The sequence below is a fragment of the Pistacia vera genome, unplaced genomic scaffold (assembly GCF_008641045.1).
Source record: "Pistacia vera cultivar Batoury unplaced genomic scaffold, PisVer_v2 Contig331, whole genome shotgun sequence".
NCBI lineage: Eukaryota > Viridiplantae > Streptophyta > Magnoliopsida > Sapindales > Anacardiaceae > Pistacia > Pistacia vera.
The window spans coordinates 247,993-268,179 of NW_022196148.1; the positions used below are offsets into that span (position 1 = coordinate 247,993).

The 20,187-nt window shown below is 34.9% G+C and overlaps 1 protein-coding gene and 1 pseudogene across 1 annotated transcript; both read left to right on the plus strand.

Moving 5' to 3' along the window:
* Positions 1-2,165: 2,165 nt before the first annotated feature.
* Positions 2,166-12,572, plus strand: LOC116137623 (annotated as a pseudogene).
* Positions 12,573-13,234: 662 nt separating this feature from the next.
* LOC116137589 (E3 ubiquitin-protein ligase COP1-like) lies at positions 13,235-18,832 on the plus strand. The gene is made up of 13 exons (XM_031423286.1): positions 13,235-13,671; positions 13,883-13,960; positions 14,320-14,475; positions 14,770-15,129; positions 15,305-15,462; positions 15,632-15,697; positions 16,044-16,122; positions 16,491-16,646; positions 16,795-16,893; positions 17,531-17,635; positions 17,905-18,084; positions 18,307-18,417; positions 18,495-18,832. The coding sequence occupies exons 1-13, from the start codon at positions 13,363-13,365 to the stop codon at positions 18,660-18,662; spliced, it is 2,025 nt and encodes a 674-aa protein (XP_031279146.1). The 5' UTR covers positions 13,235-13,362; the 3' UTR covers positions 18,663-18,832.
* Positions 18,833-20,187: the final 1,355 nt, after the last annotated feature.

A 20,187-nucleotide genomic window follows, 5' to 3' on the forward strand; every position in this document is an offset into this window, starting at 1 on the left:
ACACAAATAATAGAGATACAAGGAAGGAAATACGTAAGAGGTAGAGGTATCTGCTAGAATCTCTACTATTCTAGCATGTTGGAGTTACCAAATGATTCAGTGCTTCAATTAAAGCTTTCTTGCTGACCTGCCACATGGTTAAGAGATATTTGTTGGTCAGATTAGGCCTGATAAGTGTTAAAATATCTAGCGACAGCAATTTAATGCTTCCTTTCTGTCGTCATAAAGACAGCAATCAAACTACAAAACGAGGAGTGCGTTCTGATAGTTATGCCGGTTTGCAAGAGCAGACCAAACTCATTAATGCCAACTGCTAGTTAAATGAATACGTGGCATGGCCATGAATTTCTCGCCTTCTCATATTTACCCGTGGCGGGGGTAGGTAATTAGATAGTTCGGCCGAATTGAAATAGTATAGATAAATAAACGATCTAAGATTTGATTTTTTATATGAATATTTAATAATGATAATAGGTTAAAGAGATTTTGTCTGAGCTTATAAAAATTAGTAAGTATTATAAGCTAATTTTGACTTATAATATTTGAAATTTTAAGTTCAAACGTATTTGGTTAAAATATATATAAGTGACTGATAAGTATTGACATATTTGATAAAATATAGTTATAAGTACTCATTTTATAAAATGACTAAAAAAGGTACTACATTAAATAAGGATATAGTATAGAATTTTAAATTAAACAAGGATAATGTAGTAATATATTTGGTCAAACTAGCTTATAAGGAGTGCTTATAAGCAAAAAAAAAAAAAAAAAAGTACCTCCCCCAAACATTTTTTTTGGCTATAAGCTCAAAAAGTTATAACAAACAGGTCAGCTTAATTTTAGAGCTTATAAGCTAGTTTGATCAGTTTATAAGCTTAGAAACACCCTCTAAGTTGGGATTGAGTATTCCTTGGTCTAGGTCTAAACCTAATCTCATAACAAAGGTCTAAGCTTGGTCGGACCCGTCACGGGTCTGACAAGTAAGGTCCAAGCCTAGTCTGGGTCTACACGGATATGGTAAGTAAACCCAAGCCTAGTGATAGGCTTTTTGTAACCTCAGGCTCGCCCAAGGTCGCCCATTTTCATAATGTGATTTTTAAATATTAATAAATTTAAATTTTTTTTTATATTTTTAATTCTAGAAACAATTTTAAATATTAATTTATTTTTGAATACTCACCAAATATATAAATAACTTTTCACAAAGTGCATCCATCTATCCAGTAAGGTTTTGGAAAAATGAGTATATATATGTAGGATAATCTTGTAATTAAATATATAGTATAAGGGTATTTAGTATAATTAATACTAAAATTGTTGGGTAGGACGGGCCTGAAGACATACCCAGGGCTGACCCATACCTAGGTCGGGCCTTAAAATCAGGTCTAGCCCAAGCCCAAGCCCAAGCTCAGCTCGCGAACATCGCGATAAAGCTTGACCTTTAGGACTATTATCCAAAAATACGGACCCATTATCATTTCTATGAGCATTCACAATTTAAGCGAGGATTGTTTGTAATAGTGGATTCAAGTTACTACGTAATCTCTTTGAGGATTTAAGTGAGGGGGATTGTGAGAGTAGGTTGTTGTGCTAATGTCTTCCAATGACTAAAGATTAGTTAGACTTAAGTGGGAGTATTGTCGGTGGATTACGATACTAATTTCTCTCGCAGGCTTGTTTTTGATTAAAAAAAAAAAAATCCATTTATAATCTTATACAATTATACTAGCTGATTAAGGATCATCCAGAAGTTTAGTGTTCAAATCCAAGGCAGAGAATTTTTCCGTTTTTTATTGCCAGTCAATTGTTAAAATTCCAGACTTGTCAATTTAACAAAGTCAAAATAGAAAGAAAGGGGGAAAATGGTTTAACGTGGCACGACATGCATTAACTTAAAGAAAACGATTCGATGAAAATTGCCCGCCTAACTGGGCCGTTTTCACCCTCATAAAACATCTCTCTCTCTCTCTCTGTTTCTGTCAACGAACCATTCTCTTATTGTTATAAAACCAAACCAAACCTCTCTGTACACAAACTCAGCATCATCTTCATTCCTTCACTTTTCTTCTCCTTTGCATGAAACCGACTAAAATAATTTAAAACAAAAGAATTTTTTTTTTTAAAAAAAATTTATATTAAGCTTCTGAATGGTGGAGTCCTCAATGGTTGGCTTTCTAGTTCCAGCTGTGAAATCGGAACAACAGCCTCCGTCACAGGCGGACGCGCCGTCACAACCGATGCTGATGGCGGCGGAGGAAGAGGCGGAGACGGAGACCAACAAGGATACCTTGTGTCCGATATGCATGAGATTATAAAGGACGCGTTCTTGACTGCTTGTGGACATAGTTTCTGTTACATGTATTTTCACTCATTTGAGAAACAAAAATGACTGTCCTTGTTGCGGTTATTTCTTAACTACCAAACATATTTTCCCTAATTTATTGCTCATAAGGTTAGTTGCTCGCCATTTTCATATCATTTCTATAATTTTACTTATTCTCATAATATTTTTCTGAAATTTTTTCCGGTTAGTCTCTTGGCACGAGGAGTCGTGTAAAAACATTTGTATTTTAGCAGATTTCTTCCGCGAGCTGACAAATAAGTATTTTGTTGTATCTAATGCATTGAATTTCAATTTAATTTTGAAATGGATGTTGTAGCTATTGAAGAGAACGTCTGCTGCTCAAGTAGCGAAGTCTGTATCACCAGTTCAACATCTACATCAGCATTGCAACAGGTCAGTATTATAGGCAAAAATGCAATTAGATTTTAGTTAGTTAATGTGGATAATAGTTTAGATGTATTGTCTAATGTTTGTGTTCATGTGAACTTGTAAGGTTTTTTTTTTTTTTTTTTTGGGTTGATCACCGGGTGTCCGGGCCAGCTTGCGTGCCTCAACTACTCCTAGGGCCTTGAAAGTCCGATGAGATAATCCTTCTATGGTCACCCCTATTAGCACAGGAGACTCAAACTCAGAATCTCTTTTTTATTTTGTCATCAGGTCACTCAGTGGTGGTTAGGACTTGTAAGTTGTTGGTGTGATTGGTTGATTCATTTAATGTAGTGATTCTTTGTTCTGATTCTTAGACAGGGCTGTGAGGTGTCAGTTAAGGAGGTAGATGGCCTATTGGCTTTACTTGAGGAGAAGAAGAGAAAGATGGAGCAAAAGAAGCCCAGACCAACATGCAAATTCTACATGAATTTTTGTATTTTCTGCGGAAGCAAAGCTTGAAGAGCTCATGAGGTTAACTTTAATATTTATGTGGATTAGATTAGTAGTTTTTTTAGATCAACATAATGTTGAAGCAGTTTAGAAACAAATATTCTTAGTGTCAGCTATGAACTTTTGCTCATTGAACAATTGATTGATGGAGTCTTGTTATGTTTTCTATTGTAATTATTATCTGTGCTATATTCTCTTATTGGATCTTCTGTTGGCTTGACTTGAGTTTTTGTTTAGCTCATTTGATTTTTTTTTGGTTACTTGGTCTATTCATCTTTTGTAGATTCAACTGATCTTCAGAGCATTAGGAGGCATACTGCTGACATAGGATCCATGGTAGAGGGTCTCGCGGCTCTGATGGTCGTGCAACGTTCTGTCTCGACTAAAAGAAGATAGAAAGCAGCTTCCGGCCCCTGTCAGGTGTCTCGTTTCTCTTCACCGTCGCCCTCCTGACGCATGTCAGTCGCATGGTCCTTGGGACCAAGAAGACATCAAATGTTTTTCTCCTGGTGCTCCTTCGCCCCAGGGGACGTCCACTAAGTTTTTTCATCTTTACCAATTCGTTTGTTTTTTTTTCTCTTTCGATATCTACATAACTTTCCTTCGTGTTGACCACAAACACTTTCTTTCTCCCCATTCTTGTGACTCCAATCCTTTTTTCTGATACAGCAATGCTCAATTATCCCTCAACTTCTCAGGCCTAATTTCTCGTGCAAATTTCCAGAATGTATTCTCAGACTATTGATGTTGTGTTCAAGAATTAACATGATACTCATAGGCCATGAAGTAAATTGACTAGAGTGTATTACGATCTGTTTGTCTGTTATTTTTCATGTAATTTAACTCTAGTGGTTTGAGTACTTAACTCTGCTTTGTCATATATATTCTGTTGTTGTTCAAAACTTCAAATTAGTCGATTGAGGGTCATTGCTGAACCAAGGCAGGGGGACCTTTTCCATGCTGCAAATATTGTCTCGAGGTGAGTAAAAATGTAATCATATTATACAATTCAGTTAACTATTATTTATAGTTCTGAAAATGTTTTCTGGCATCTATCTTTTAGTTAGACTTGCTCAATTGCTCTGGCTATAAGTTGTACTATTTGTTAGTACAACTGTTGCTTTATGTTCTGTATATGACAAGTGTTTAATGAAATGATTACTTCCAACTGCTTAACTCTTATACTTCTTGAAAAAACTTGGTCGAAATGATTGTAATTGAACTTCTTTCTTTGGAAAATCTGCCAGCCTCTTCATGTCATTGTAAATTATAACAGCTACTATACAAGTTCTCTGATTCTTTAATTTATTTTTGCAGTATAGAATTTGATCGGATAATGAATTGTATGCTACTGCCGGAGTTTCAAGGCGCATTAAGATTTTGAATTTTCTCAGTAAGTTTGACATGATAGTCTGATTGGTGCAGGGACAGGTGAATTGATGATTCAATTTGTATAAGTATGTAGAATGCCTGTGGGAAAAAGATTTTCTATATTTGTTAGCTAGCAAGAATCATGACATCTGTGATGGGTTGGGGTACTGCTTGTGGACTATTAGAGCATATTGTATATCAAACTAACCTAACTAGTACTTTACAATCTTTGCTTAAGATGAAAATTTCTGTTCCTGCTTGAGATTGCTATGCAGTATGGGGCACCGTCAAAATTATTTGACTCATGTTGTGCTGTGATGTACTGTTATTTGATTATTCAATACCTGCTTATTTCATTGTACAGATGTTTAATGAACCAACAGATGTGCATTATCCCATTACGGAAATGCCCACTCGAGCTAAACTTAGTTGTTGAGTTGGAGCAATGTACGAAAAATCACATTGCGAGCACGTGATTATGAGGGGATAGTAACTGTTTGGGATGTAATGACTAGTCAGGTATAGGATTAGCTATATCTTTCTTTTAGCTTCAGAGGCACATGCTCATGCAGTTCGATTAAACTTGTGTTTATTATCATGAAATGTCATCTTCCATTATTTCTGGTTTATTTATCTATATGAATTATGTTTTTTTCCTTTAGAGTGTGATGGGATATGAGGAGCATGAGAAACGGGCTTGGAGTGTTGATTTTCATGTACTGAACCTTCTGCTTGTATCTGGTAGTGATGACTGCAAGGTACTTGTGCAACTGATTTCCTGTAAACATGAATTTAAGATTTGAGGAATGTGGAGCTCATATTAGCCTATTGCTTTAAAGAAAAAAGCTGCTGACAATCAAGGGAGTGGCTTTCAGCAGTGCATAGAAGGAGAGAAGACGAAAATTAATTGGGGACTTCCCAGGGCGAAAATCTTGATCTATGTCTCCCTTTGGTGGCCAATCATAGTATTCGCAAACATAGCTGCATGTCCTATATACCAGTGGCGTGAACTTGCATCCGTCAAGTAAGCTTTAGCATTCTGTAAGACACATTAAATGAAGCAGAATGGGCAGTTGTGATTATAATAACCTTAACGCTTTTGTTAAATTTTACATATTTACAAAGTTAAGGATTTTTGCTACTACCATGAGATTCATTTGTGGAGCATTTCTCAGAATTTCTAGGTGTTTGTTTAATTAATTGGCTGATCTCTGCATAAATTGTCTATTTCATTTAGAGTCCTTCTAACCTTCTATACAATAGTTAGAGTGGTCGAGTGGACATTTTGTTGCTGGCATAATTGTTACCTGGTTCAAATGATAGTTAGTTGATTTTTCAAACGGTTTCTTGTTCATGTTTATTTGACAGGTAAAATCTGGTGCACCAAGCAAGAAGCAAGTGCTCTTAGCATTGAATAGAAAGCAATTTGTTCTGTCAAGTATAATCCCGGGTCCAGTATTCATTTAGCGGTGTGTCTCTCTTAATTTTTCTACTGGATTTTTGTATAAATGTGGCACTGACATTTGTTATCCAGAGCTTACTGTAGACATTCTTCCGAAAGAATATAAGCTTAATATCTTTTAAAATCTGATGTAAACTGCAGTGTGTGTATTTTTCTTGTACCTGTTATGATGATAAAAGTGAATTAATTCCGACAAGTCTTTACCGAGTGGCTTTCTACTTATTATTTAATTTGGAAAAAATAAATATTAAGGAGTTTAAAATTTTTGCAGGTGGGTTCCGCAGTCACAATATTCACTATATGATTTGGAAATATTAGCCAGCCACTTTCTGTGTGTCAGCGGTCACAAGAAAACTGTTTCATATGTGAAATTTTTATGAAAATGAACTGGCTTCTGATCTACTGACAGCACATTGGCTTGGGGATGTAAGGGAATCTCCAGTAAGTTATTGTGCCTTCAGCAATTTCTTCCAGTTCAGGCTTTTATCATTGTGATATTCATGTGTTCCAAGTAACACTGATCGTTGTTGCATTATCATATACATCGATCAGTTGCTCTACATATGCCTGTTCTTTTATAGCATTAATACTATATTCTAAGATACTAGTTCCTGAAATACAAATTACCATGTTTTATGTTTTGTTATTTTCTCAGATACGCACATTTAGAGGCCAACCAATGAGAGGAATTTGTGGGTCTCTCAGTAAACAGTGAATACATAGCTGTGGTAGTGAAACAAATGAGTGTTTGTGTATCACAAGGTCAGGAACATTCTAGTGTCAGTTATTTTCCATCAAATCTTTGAAGTAATTAGTGTGCCGGTACTTTTGCAGGCGGTCTCAAACCTGCAGCTTCCTACAGATTTAGTTCTGATATAGAAGATGCTGATAACAATGTGGCACCGATTTCATCAGTGCAGTTTGCTGGAAGAGTGATAGCCCAACAATGTTGACTGCAAACAGTAAAGGAACAATAAAAGTATTGTACTCGCAGCCTAAACGGTAAAACAAAATCAAAATCAATTAAAATTAGTTTACGATCAAGATAGAAATTTGTATATGCCATTAAATTTGAAATTGGTTGGTTAGGAAAGTTCTCAGGTTCACTTCTCAGTACACGAATATTTACTTACGTATCAACAATGTAGTCTCAAGCCTCTATATTATGGCGTCTAAACTTTATCATTATATAATCGAAAAAGTATAGATTTAGAAAACCCTCTATTAATTTTATGAATGTTATGTTAGGTTGCTTAAATTTTTCAAGTGTTTCAGGGTTCACGTGGTCACAAATAATCTAGATAGGGGTGTTCAAAACCGATTAACGTTTTTGAGAACGGTTTTTCGGTTTAGAAATTTTTTGAATTGAAACGAACTGTTTAGGGAAAAAACGGTTTTAACGTTTTCCCCTTAAGGCTTAAACTAATTTTTTTTTTTTTAATTTTCTTGATTTAAATTATAAACATCAACAATACATACAATAAAAATTAAACATTTATACATATGTAAAGGATTTAGGTTTAGGATTTTTTATATATTTGATTTAATAAATATATCATTATAATATTGTGAAACGGTTAGTAAAATCGGTTTGTATTTCTTCAAACCGGTAATAATCGAAATTGAGTTCGGTTTTTGTCTTTTTTTTTTTTTAACACCCCTAGTTCTAGATATGGAATAGCATAGAAAACGTGTAAAGAAAATCACGTCTAACTTCTTTCTGAAATCAAAGCAGTTAAGTGAGGAGAAATTTATGATTTATGTCATTCTCAAGCCTTTTGTATTTGTGTTTATAGTGGCTGATTTGGGTTGACAAATGCAAGTTTCCAACTTTCCATCCCTTTCTTATACCAAACAAAGACGGGAGGTAGAAAATTCAAACTCAAATTAAGTAACAATAGCATGTGATTTCTTCAAAGGCGATGAAAAAGGAGTCTTGTCTTGTGTTTGTTTTGCTGTAAAGTCAAGGACAGTCTGTATTCAATTTGTCCAGCATCTTTGAATTTCAACCAAAACGTAATACTGATAACAACTACTTGGTAAAATTCTTTCCCCCATTATTCATGTTTGAACTCACCCGATACCTGGAACGAATGGGAAATAATGTAGATAGGTGTATAGTCTCATATTCGATTTTCAATCTGAACATCTACGATTTAAGTGGGAGATTGTGACGGTGAGTTATTACGTTGATATCTTTTGAGAATTAGTTGATGTGTACGTAAATTAACCCAAACCTTTTGATTAAAAAAAAAAAAAAAGAGTTTCCAACCATGGTTATAAGTATCCCAAGATATGCGATACGTATCAGAGAGTGTATCTTAAATTTTTTGATATGTTGATATGTATCCTAGGATACAATAAGTATCTATTCGTATTCTTAAAAATATCGATACAAATCAATATGACTTTATTAATTTGGGTCGAAGGCCCAAAAAAATTTTTAGGTCGGATCCAGGTCACCCAATTTGGTTCACTAAAACCTGCCCAAATTCACATATTTTGCATGGAGAAAGTAAAAAACGAAGATGTGTTGCCCATTTTGCATGATAATAATAACACAAGTCGAGTATATATATTGATATTAATCTTGGACATGATATGAATAGTTGAGAGAAAAAAATATAGATTTTTAATTTTGATTATGTAATACCAATGTTTTAAAACCCAGTCCGGCCTGCCCGGTTCAATCGGGACCCGGAAGCTTCAACGGGCCGAGTTTAATTTTTTCCTATTCACCCAATACCCTAGGATTTCCGGTGATGATCGGAGAACAATTAATTATCGGAATGTTGAGGCTTTTGAAGAGAAATTTCCGATGAATGTAATGGTGGTGAAAGATTTGATTTCCAGTGAGTAAATCGACAGGAAATCGAACAAAACTGTAGCGACAACGATGAGACTTTTCCGGCGATTGACGAGGCTAACGGGGGTAGGGTGAGGTGGGTTTTGGTCAGGAGGAAAAGGAGAGTAATTCTGGGGTGATGGGGAGGGTTGTTGTTGTCGGAATCGATGGGATCTGGCCTGGAATGCCGATGTCGACGTCGGTGAGATCTGGTTGAAATCAAACCTATTTCAGCCAGATCTTGGGTATATTTTGATGGAAATGGGCTCAAGGGACAATTGGGGTTGCATCTGGAGTGTCGCCGCCGCTAATCAGTCGCCAGTCGATTTGCAGTTAGGGTGTGTTTGATAAATTTCAAACTTATAGGGATTTAACGAATTTTTAGGGATATATTTGCTAAATTTTAAAGTTTTTTGTCAACCGGTTTAACCAACGGTCAAACCGGGTAAACCGATCAACCTGGGACCTGGAAGCTTTACCGGGTTTCACCTCAGGTTGGATTTTAAAATATTGTGTAACAATAATACTACGAACACCGAAATATTTGTACCGGCCTACGTGTAAGACATTTTTAAATTTTTTAACAATTTTTTCTAGTGAACGGCCGTCCATCAAATTTGGACGGCCGTTCACTCACATGGACGCCCGTCCATATAATATGGACGGACGTCTATATTATATGGACGGGCGTCCCCCATAAATAAAATACAATAAAAAGTTTTTTTTTTTTTTTTTAAAGTATGGACGGGCGTCCATTACGAATGGACGCCGGTCCAAAAGTAATGGACGCGGTAATCATATATACAATTTCAGTTAACTATATTTTATAGTTCTGAAAATGTTTTCTGGCATCTATCTTTTAGTTAGACTGCTCAATTGCTCTGGCTATAAGTTGTACTATTTTGTTAGTACAACTGTTGCTTTATGTTCTGTTATGACAAGTGTTAATGAAATGATTATTCCAAGCTTAACTCTTATACTTCTGAAAAAACTTGTCGAAATGATTGTAATTGAACTTCTTTCTTTGGAAAAATCTGCCAGCCTCTTCTATGTTCATTGTGAAATTATAACAGCTACTATACAAGTTCTTGATTCTTTTAATTTATTTTTGACGTATAGAATTTGTCGTGATAATGAATTGATGCTACTGCCGGAGTTTCAAGGCGCATTAGATTTTTGAATTTTCCCAGTAAGTTTCGGACCTGATAGTCTGATTTGGTGCAGGGACATGTGGAATTGATGATTTCAATTTGTATAAGTATGTAGAATTGCCTGTGGGAAAAGATTTTCTATTATTTGTATAGCTAGCAATGAATCATGACATCTCTGATGGGTTGGGGTACTGCTTGTGGACTATTTAGAGCATATTGTATATCAAACTCTAACCTAACTAGTACTTTACAATCTTCTGCTTAAGATGAAAATTTCTTGCTTCCTGCTTGAGATTGCTATGAGTATGGGGCACCGTCAATAAATTATTTTGACTCATGTTGTATGCTTTTGTGATTACTGTTATTTGATTATTCAATACCTGCTTATTTCATTGCTACAGATGTTTATGAACCAAAAGATGTGCATTATCCCATTACGGAAATGCCCACCGAGCAAACTTAGTTGCTGATTGGAGCAATTGTACGAAAAATCACATTGCGCAGTGATTATGAGGGGATAGTAACGTTTGGGATGTAATGACTAGTCAGGTAGTTATTAGCTATACTTTCTTTTAGCTTCAGTAGGCCACATGCTCATGCAGTTCGATTAAACTTGGTGTTATTATCATGAAATGTCATCTTTCCATTATTTTGGTTTATTATCTATATGAATTATGTTTTTTTCCTTTCAGAGTGTGATGGAATATGAGGAGCATGAGAAACGGGCGGAGTGTTGATTTTTCATGTACTGAACCTTCTATGCTGTGATCTGGTAGTGAGACTGCAAGGACTTGTGCAACTGATTTCCTGTAAACATGAATTTAAGATTTGAGGAAGTGTGAGTCATTAGCCTATTGCTTTAAAGAAAAGCTGCTGACAATCTAAGGGTGGCTTTCAGCATGTCATAGAAAGTAGAGAAGACGAAAATTTAATTGGGGACTTCATCCAGGGCGAAAATCTTGATCTATGTCTCCCTTTGGTGGCCAATCATAGTATTCGCAAACTATAGCTGCATGTCCTATATACCAGTGGCGTGTAACTTGCATCTTCGTCAAGTAAGCTTAGCATTCTGTAAGACACATTTAAATGAAGCAGAATGGGCAGTTGTGATTATAATAATCCTTAACGCTTTTGTTAAATTTTACATATTTCAAAAGTTAAGGATTTTATGACTACTACATGAGATTCAATATTGTGGAGCATTTCTCAGAATTTCTAGGTGTTTGTTAATTAATTGGCCTGATCCTGCTAAATTGTCTATTTCATTTAGGTCCTTCTACCCTTCTAACAATAGTATGAGTCGGGTCGAGTGGACATTTAGTTGCTGGCATAATTTGTTACCTGGTTCCAAATGATATTGTTAGTTGATTTTTCAAACGGTTTCTTCGTCATGTTATTTGACAGGTTAAAATCTGGTGCACCAAGCAAGAAGCAAGTGCTTTAGCATTGATATGAAAGCAAATATTTGTTCTGTCAAGTATAATCAGGGTCCAGTATTCATTTAGCGTGTGTCTCTCTTAATTTTTCTACTGGATTTTGTATAAATGTGCATGACATTTGTTATCCAGAGCTTCTGTAGACATTCTTCCGAAAGAATATAAGCTTAATATTTTAAAATCTGATGTAAACTGCAGTGTGTGTATTTTTCTGTACCTAATGATTAAAAGTGAATTAATTCGACAAGTCTTTACCGAGTGGTTTCTTACTTATATTAATTTTGGAAAAATAAATAATTAAGGAGTTTAAAATTTTTGCAGGTGGGTTCCGCAGATCACAATATACTATTATGATTTGAGAAATATTAGCCAGCACTTTCTGTGTTCAGCGGTCACAAGAAAACTGTTCATATGTGAAATTTTTATCTGAAAATGAACTGGCTTTGCATCTACGACAGCACATTGCGTTGTGGGATGTAAGGGAAAATTCTCCAGTAAGTTATTGTGCCTTCAGCAATTTCTTCCAGTTCAGGCTTTTTATCATTGTGATATTTCATTGTCTCAAGTAACACTGATCGTTAGTTGCATATCAATACATCGATCAAGCTACATATGCCTGTTCTTTTATAGCATTAAATACTATATCTAGATACTAGTTCCTGAAATACAAATTACCAATGTTTTATGTTTTGTTATTTTCTCAGATACGCACATTTAGAGGCCACACCAATGGAGGAATTTTGTGGGTTCTCAGTAAACAGTGAATACATAGCCTGTGGTAGTGAAACAAATGAAGTGTTTGTGTATCACAAGGTCAGGAATCATCTAGTGATCAGTTATTTTCCATCAAATCTTAGAGTAATTTAGTTGTGCCGGTACTTTTGCAGGCGGTCTCCAAACCTGCAGCTTCCTACAGATTTAGTTCTGATATAGAAGATGCTGATAACAATGTGGCACCGTATTTCATCGTGCAGTTTGCTGGAAGAGTGATAGCCCAACAATGTTGACTGCAAACAGTAAAGGAACAATAAAAGTACTTGTACTCGCAGCCTAAACGGTAAAATCAAAATCAAAATCAATTAAAATTGTTACGATCAAGATAGTAAATTGTATATGCATTAAATTTGAAATTGGTTGGTTAGGAAAGTTCTCAGGTTCACTTCTCAGTACCGATATTTAACGTATCAACAATGTAGTTCTCAAGCTCTTATTATGGCGTCTAACTTTATCATTATATAATCGAAAAAGTAAGATTTAGAAAAACCTCTCTAATTTTATGAATGTTATGTTAGGTTGCTTAAATTTTCAAGCGTTTCCGTTTCCGTGGTCACAAAATAATTCTAGATAGGGTGTTCAAAACCGATTAACCGTTTTCTTGAACACGGTTTGCGTTTAGAAATTTTTTTGAATTGAAACCGAACTGTTTAGGGAAAAACGGTTTTAACGTTTTCCCCTTAAGGCTTAAACTAATTTTTTTTTTTTTTTAATTTCTTGATTTAAATTAGAAACATCAACAATACATATCAAATAAAATTAAACATTTATACATATGTAAAGGATTTAGGTTTAGGGATTTTTATATATTTGATTTTAATATATAATATATCATTATAATATTGTAAACCGGTTAGTAAAATCGGTTTGTATTTTCTCTCAAACCGGTAATTAATCGAAATTGAAGTTCGGTTTTTGTCTTTTTTTTTTTTTAACACCCCTAGTGTAGATAAAACCAAACCAAACCTCTCTGTACACAAACTCAGCATCATCTTCATTCCTTCACTTTTCTTCTCCTTTGCAGGAAAACCGACTAAAATAATTTAAAAACAAAAGAATTTTTTTTTTTAAAAATAAAATTTATATTAAGCTTCTGAATGGTGGAGTCCTCAATGGTTGGCTTTCTAGTTCCAGCTGTGAAATCGGAACAACAGCCTCCGTCAACGGCGGACGCGCCGTCACAACCGATGCTGATGGCGGCGGAGGAAGAGGCGGAGACGGAGACCAACAAGGATACCTTGTGTCCGATATGCATGGAGATTATAAAGGACGCGTTCTTGACTGCTTGTGGACATAGTTTCTGTTACATGTGTATTTTCACTCAGTTGAGAAACAAAAATGACTGTCCTTGTTGCGGTTATTTCTTAACTACCAAACATATTTTCCCTAATTTATTGCTCAATAAGGTTAGTTGCTCGCCATTTTCATATCATTTCTACTATAATTTTACTTATTCTCATGATATTTTTCTGAAATTTTTTCCGGTTAGTCTCTTGGCACGAGGAGTCGTGTAAAAACATTTGTATTTTAGCAGATTTCTTCCGCTAGCTGACAAATAAGTATTTTGTTGTATCTAATGCATTGAATTTCAATTTAATTTTGAAATGGATGTTTTAGTTATTGAAGAGAACGTCTGCTGCTCAAGTAGCGAAGTCTGTATCACCAGTTCAACATCTACATCAAGCATTACAACAGGTCAGTTATTATAGGCAAAAATGCAATTAGATTTTAGTTAGTTAATGTGGATAATAGTTTAGATGTATGTGTCTAATGTTTGTGTTCATGTGAACTTGTAAGGTTTTTTTTTTTTTTTTTTGGGTTGATCACCGGGTGTCCGGGCCAGCTTGCGTGCCTCAACTACTCCTAGGGCCTTGAAAGTCCGATGAGATAATTCTCCTATGGTCACCCCTATTAGCACATGGGAGACTCAAACTCAGAAATCTCTTTTTTTATTTTGTCATCAGGTCACTCAGTGGTGGTTAGGACTTGTAAGTTGTTGGTGTGATTGGTTGATTCATTTAATGTAGTGATTCTTTGTTCTGATTCTTAGACAGGGCTGTGAGGTGTCAGTTAAGGAGGTAGATGGCCTATTGGCTTTACTTGAGGAGAAGAAGAGAAAGATGGAGCAAAAAGAAGCCCAGACCAACATGCAAATTCTACATGAATTTTTGTATTTTCTGCGGAAGCAAAAGCTTGAAGAGCTCAATGAGGTTAACTTTAATATTTATGTGGATTAGATTAGTAGTTTTTTTAGAATCAACATAATGTTGAAGGCAGTTTAGAAACAAAAATATTCTTAGTGAATTTTGCTATCAGAACTATTTAGAACTTCAAATTTGAACTTAAATTGATTTATGAGGAGTCTTGTTATGTTTTCTATTGTAATTATTATCTGTGCTTATATTCTCTTATTGAAGATCTTCTGTTAGGCTTGACAATTGAGTTTTTGTTTAAGCTCATTTGATTTTATTTTTTGGTTTCTTGGTCTATTTCATCTTTTGTAGATTCAAACTGATCTTCAGAGCATTAAGGAGGACATACATGCTGTAGAGAAACATAGAAAGGAATTACACATGGCTAGAGAGAGATGCTTACTAAAACGAAGGACTCTTGATGATGTCAGTGCACCAAAACCAGGACCTTTACAGATCGATAAAAATAGCAAAGGCATTAGCTCTAAGGCCCACAATGTACAAGGGTGGCTAGTTTCATCCAATTCACACAATTCACAGAAGAATACTGATGAGATGGCTCAAGTAAGCTCTCAAGGTGTCCAAATTAGGGATGTTTGCGGTGTGTCTGGTTCACAACATGTTACTCAACTCGGACTGCCTACTGCAAGAAAAAGGCGAGTCCAAGCTCAGGTATTTTATCTTGAAAATTCAAAGAGTTTTGATTTTTCTTTTGGCGAAGTTGCCCTAAAAATTTTGGTGTTAGATCCATGGTCAAATTAATGTGCTGTCAAATCACAACTTTTTACAACTAAATTATTTATTTCCTTTTGACCAAAATGGTTCTTGGTATTCTATTTTGATACAGTTCAATGACTTGCAAGAGTATTACTTACAAAAACGGCGGCATTGGGCCAGACAATCACATAAACAGGGAGGAAGGGACAATAGCGCAATAAATAAAGAAGGCTATAATCCTGCTCTTAAGGATTTCCAATCTGTGCTAACTAATTTTACTCAGTACAGGTGAATGATTTCTCCAGTAATGATTTTGGTTTTCATATTTCAGTTTTGTTCAAGAAAAACTTATGAGTAACACCTTTTATGTGTGTTTATTGTCTGTTCTATGATATTTCCAATTAACTCTGCTTTAGTCACTTATATATTCTGTTTGTTGTTCAAAACTTCAAATTAGTCGATTGAGGGTCATTGCTGAACCAAGGCAGGGGGACCTTTTCCATGCTGCAAATATTGTCTCGAGGTGAGTCAAAATGTAATCATATTATACAATTTCAGTTAACTTATTATTTATAGTTCTGAAAATGTTTTCTGGCATCTATCTTTTAGTTAGACTTGCTCAATTGCTCTGGCTATAAGTTGTACTATTTTGTTAGTACAACTGTTGCTTTATGTTCTGTATATGACAAGTGTTTAATGAAATGATTACTTCCAACTGCTTAACTCTTATACTTCTTGAAAAAACTTGGGTCGAAATGATTGTAATTGAACTTCTTTCTTTGGAAAAATCTGCCAGCCTCTTCTATGTTCATTGTAAATTATAACAGCTACTATACAAGTTCTCTGATTCTTTTAATTTATTTTTGCAGTATAGAATTTGATCGTGATAATGAATTGTATGCTACTGCCGGAGTTTCAAGGCGCATTAAGATTTTTGAATTTTCCTCAGTAAGTTTCGGACATGATAGTCTGATTTGGTGCAGGGACATGTGGAATTGATGATTTCAATTTGTATAAGTATGTAGAATTGCCTGTGGGAAAAAGATTTTCTATTATTTGTATAGCTAGCAATGAATCATGACATCTCTGTGATGGGTTGGGGTACTGCTTGTGGACTATTTAGAGCATATTGTATATCAAACTCTAACCTAACTAGTACTTTACAATCTTACTGCTTAAGATGAAAATTTCTTGCTTCCTGCTTGAGATTGCTATGCAGTATGGGGCACCGTCAATAAATTATTTTGACTCATGTTGTATGCTTTTGTGATTACTGTTATTTGATTATTCAATACCTGCTTATTTCATTGCTACAGATGTTTAATGAACCAACAGATGTGCATTATCCCATTACGGAAATGCCCACTCGAGCTAAACTTAGTTGCTTGAGTTGGAGCAATTGTACGAAAAATCACATTGCGAGCAGTGATTATGAGGGGATAGTAACTGTTTGGGATGTAATGACTAGTCAGGTATAGTTATTAGCTATATCTTTCTTTTAGCTTCAGTAGGCCACATGCTCATGCAGTTCGATTAAACTTGTGTTTATTATCATGAAATGTCATCTTTCCATTATTTCTGGTTTATTTATCTATATGAATTATGTTTTTTTCCTTTCAGAGTGTGATGGAATATGAGGAGCATGAGAAACGGGCTTGGAGTGTTGATTTTTCATGTACTGAACCTTCTATGCTTGTATCTGGTAGTGATGACTGCAAGGTACTTGTGCAACTGATTTCCTGTTAAACATGAATTTAAGATTTGAGGAATGTGGAGCTCATGTTAGCCTATTGCTTTAAAGAAAAAGCTGCTGACAATCTAAGGGAGTGGCTTTCAGCATGTCATAGAAAGTAGAGAAGACGAAAATTTAATTGGGGACTTCATCCAGGGCGAAAATCTTGATCTATGTCTCCCTTTGGTGGCCAATCATAGTATTCGCAAACTATAGCTGCATGTCCTATATACCAGTGGCGTGTAACTTGCATCTTCGTCAAGTTAAGCTTTAGCATTCTGTAAGACACATTTAAATGAAGCAGAATGGGCAGTTGTGATTATAATAATCCTTAACGCTTTTGTTAAATTTTACATATTTCACAAAGTTAAGGATTTTATGACTACTATCATGAGATTCAATATTGTGGAGCATTTCTCAGAATTTCTAGGTGTTTGTTTAATTAATTGGCCTGATCTCTGCATAAATTGTCTATTTCATTTAGAGTCCTTCTACCCTTCTACACAATAGTTATGAGTCGGTCGAGTGGACATTTAGTTGCTGGCATAATTTGTTTTACCTGGTTCCAAATGATATTGTTAGTTGATTTTTCAAACGGTTTCTTCGTGCATGTTTATTTGACAGGTTAAAATCTGGTGCACCAAGCAAGAAGCAAGTGCTTTTAGCATTGATATGAAAGCAAATATTTGTTCTGTCAAGTATAATCCAGGGTCCAGTATTCATTTAGCGGTGTGTCTCTCTTAATTTTTCTACTGGATTTTTGTATAAATGTGCACTGACATTTGTTATCCAGAGCTTACTGTAGACATTCTTCCGAAAGAATATAAGCTTAATATTTTTTAAAATCTGATGTAAACTGCAGTGTGTGTATTTTTCTTGTACCTGTATATGATTGATAAAAGTGAATTAATTCCGACAAGTCTTTACCGAGTGGCTTTCTTTACTTATTTATTAATTTTGGAAAAAATAAATAATTAAGGAGTTTAAAATTTTTGCAGGTGGGTTCCGCAGATCACAATATTCACTATTATGATTTGAGAAATATTAGCCAGCCACTTTCTGTGTTCAGCGGTCACAAGAAAACTGTTTCATATGTGAAATTTTTATCTGAAAATGAACTGGCTTCTGCATCTACTGACAGCACATTGCGCTTGTGGGATGTAAGGGAAAATTCTCCAGTAAGTTATTGTGCCTTCAGCAATTTCTTCCAGTTCAGGCTTTTTATCATTGTGATATTTCATTGTTCTTCAAGTAACACTGATCGTTAGTTGCATTATCATATACATCGATCAGTAGCTCTACATATGCCTGTTCTTTTTATAGCATTAAATACTATATTCTAAGATACTAGTTCCTGAAATACAAATTACCAATGTTTTTATGTTTTGTTATTTTCTCAGATACGCACTTTTAGAGGCCACACCAATGACAGGAATTTTGTGGGTCTCTCAGTAAACAGTGAATACATAGCCTGTGGTAGTGAAACAAATGAAGTGTTTGTGTATCATAAGGTCAGGAATCATTCTAGTGATCAGTTATTTTTCCATCAAATCTTTGAAGTAATTTAGTTGTGCCGGTACTTTTGCAGGCGGTCTCCAAACCTGCAGCTTCCTACAGATTTAGTTCTGATATAGAAGATGCTGATAACAATGTGGCACCATATTTCATCAGTGCAATTTGCTGGAAGAGTGATAGCCCAACAATGTTGACTGCAAACAGTAAAGGAACAATAAAAGTACTTGTACTCGCAGCCTAAACGGTAAAATCAAAATCAAAATCAATTAAAATTAGTTTACGATCAAGATAGTAAATTTGTATATGCGATTAAATGTGAAATTGGTTGGTTAGGAAAGTTCTCAGGTTCACTTCTCAGTACCGAATATTTACTATGTATCAACAATGTAGTTCTCAAGCCTCTATATTATGGCGTCTTTATCATTATATAATCGTAAAAGTATAGATTTAGAAAACCCTCTATTAATTTTATGAATGTTATGTTAGGTTGCTTACAATTTTTCAAGCTGTTTTGGTCACAAAATAACTTCTAGATAGGGGTGTTCAAAACCGATTAACCGTTTTCTTGAACCAAATCGGTTTTTCGGTTTATAAATTTTTTTGAATTGAAATCGAACTAGTTTAGGGGAAAACCGGTTTTGAACCGTTTTCCCCTTAAGGCTTAAATTATTATTATTTTTTTTAATTTTTCTTGATTTAAATTGCAAACATTAACAATACATATTTAAATAAAAATTAAACATTTATACATATGTAATAAGGATTTAGGTTTAGGGATTTTTTATATATTTTAATCTAATATATAATATATTATTATAATATTGTAAACCGGTTAGTAAAATCGGTTTGTATTTTCTCTCAAACCGGTAATTAATCGAAATCGAAGGTCAGTTTTTGTCTTTTTCTTGAGCACCCCCTGTTTCTAGATATGGAATAGCATAGAAAACGCGTAAAGAAAATCACGTGTAACTTATTCTTTCTGAAATCAAAGCAGTTAAGTGAGGAGAAATTTATGATTTATGTCATTCTCAAGCCTTTTGTATTTGTGTTTATAGTGGCTGATTTGGGTTGACAAATGCAAGTTTCCAACTTTCCATCCCTTTCTTATACCAAACAAAGACGGGAGGTAGAAAATTCAAACTCAAATTAAGTAACAATAGCATGTGATTTCTTCAAAGGCGATGAAAAAGGAGTCTTGTCTTGTGTTTGTTTTGCTGTAAAGTCAAGGACAGTCTGTATTCAATTTGTCCAGCATCTTTGAATTTCAACCAAAACGTAATACTGATAACAACTACTTGGGGAGACAAGCGGATATTTGAAAGTCCATTTTGCTGAGCTGAATGAGATGCCAACTTGCTTATCATGGAAGTAGATTTTTAATAAATATCCTACTTTTTTAGGTTTATATACTTAATGTAGTTTTTTAATTCAGACAGTTCATTTTAAGAGCCTTGCACTGTTACTTATGGCAGGCAGCCTGTGTTTTTTCTCCAAAATCCACATTCTGTTTGCCGTATCCAGTTCTCTATCCATGATCATATGTTGGTGAAGTTTCCCAAACCCAGCTAAGGGACATAACATCGGTGAAGTAAGGCAAGTGTAAAAAAATTAGGTTGAGGAGGAAAGTGACATTGCCAATGAGAAACATGATGGAGGCCATTTTAAATGACCATCTTCTTACTAACTTGCAAACACAATAACTAAAGGGTTTTGCTAGATATCTTTAATTTTTTACCCCAGCCACCTATTTAATGTAGGCTCCAAAA

Excerpts from the sequence above, each read along its gene's own strand:
- LOC116137589 (XM_031423286.1), top strand. The coding sequence starts at position 13,363 with ATGGTGGAGTCCTCAATGGTTGGCTTTCTAGTTCCAGCTGTGAAATCG. Across the intron at positions 16,894-17,530 it reads CTGGTAGTGATGACTGCAAG|GTTAAAATCTGGTGCACCAA; the intron begins GTACTTGTGCAA and ends TTTATTTGACAG. Across the intron at positions 18,418-18,494 it reads AAGTGTTTGTGTATCATAAG|GCGGTCTCCAAACCTGCAGC; the intron begins GTCAGGAATCAT and ends GTACTTTTGCAG.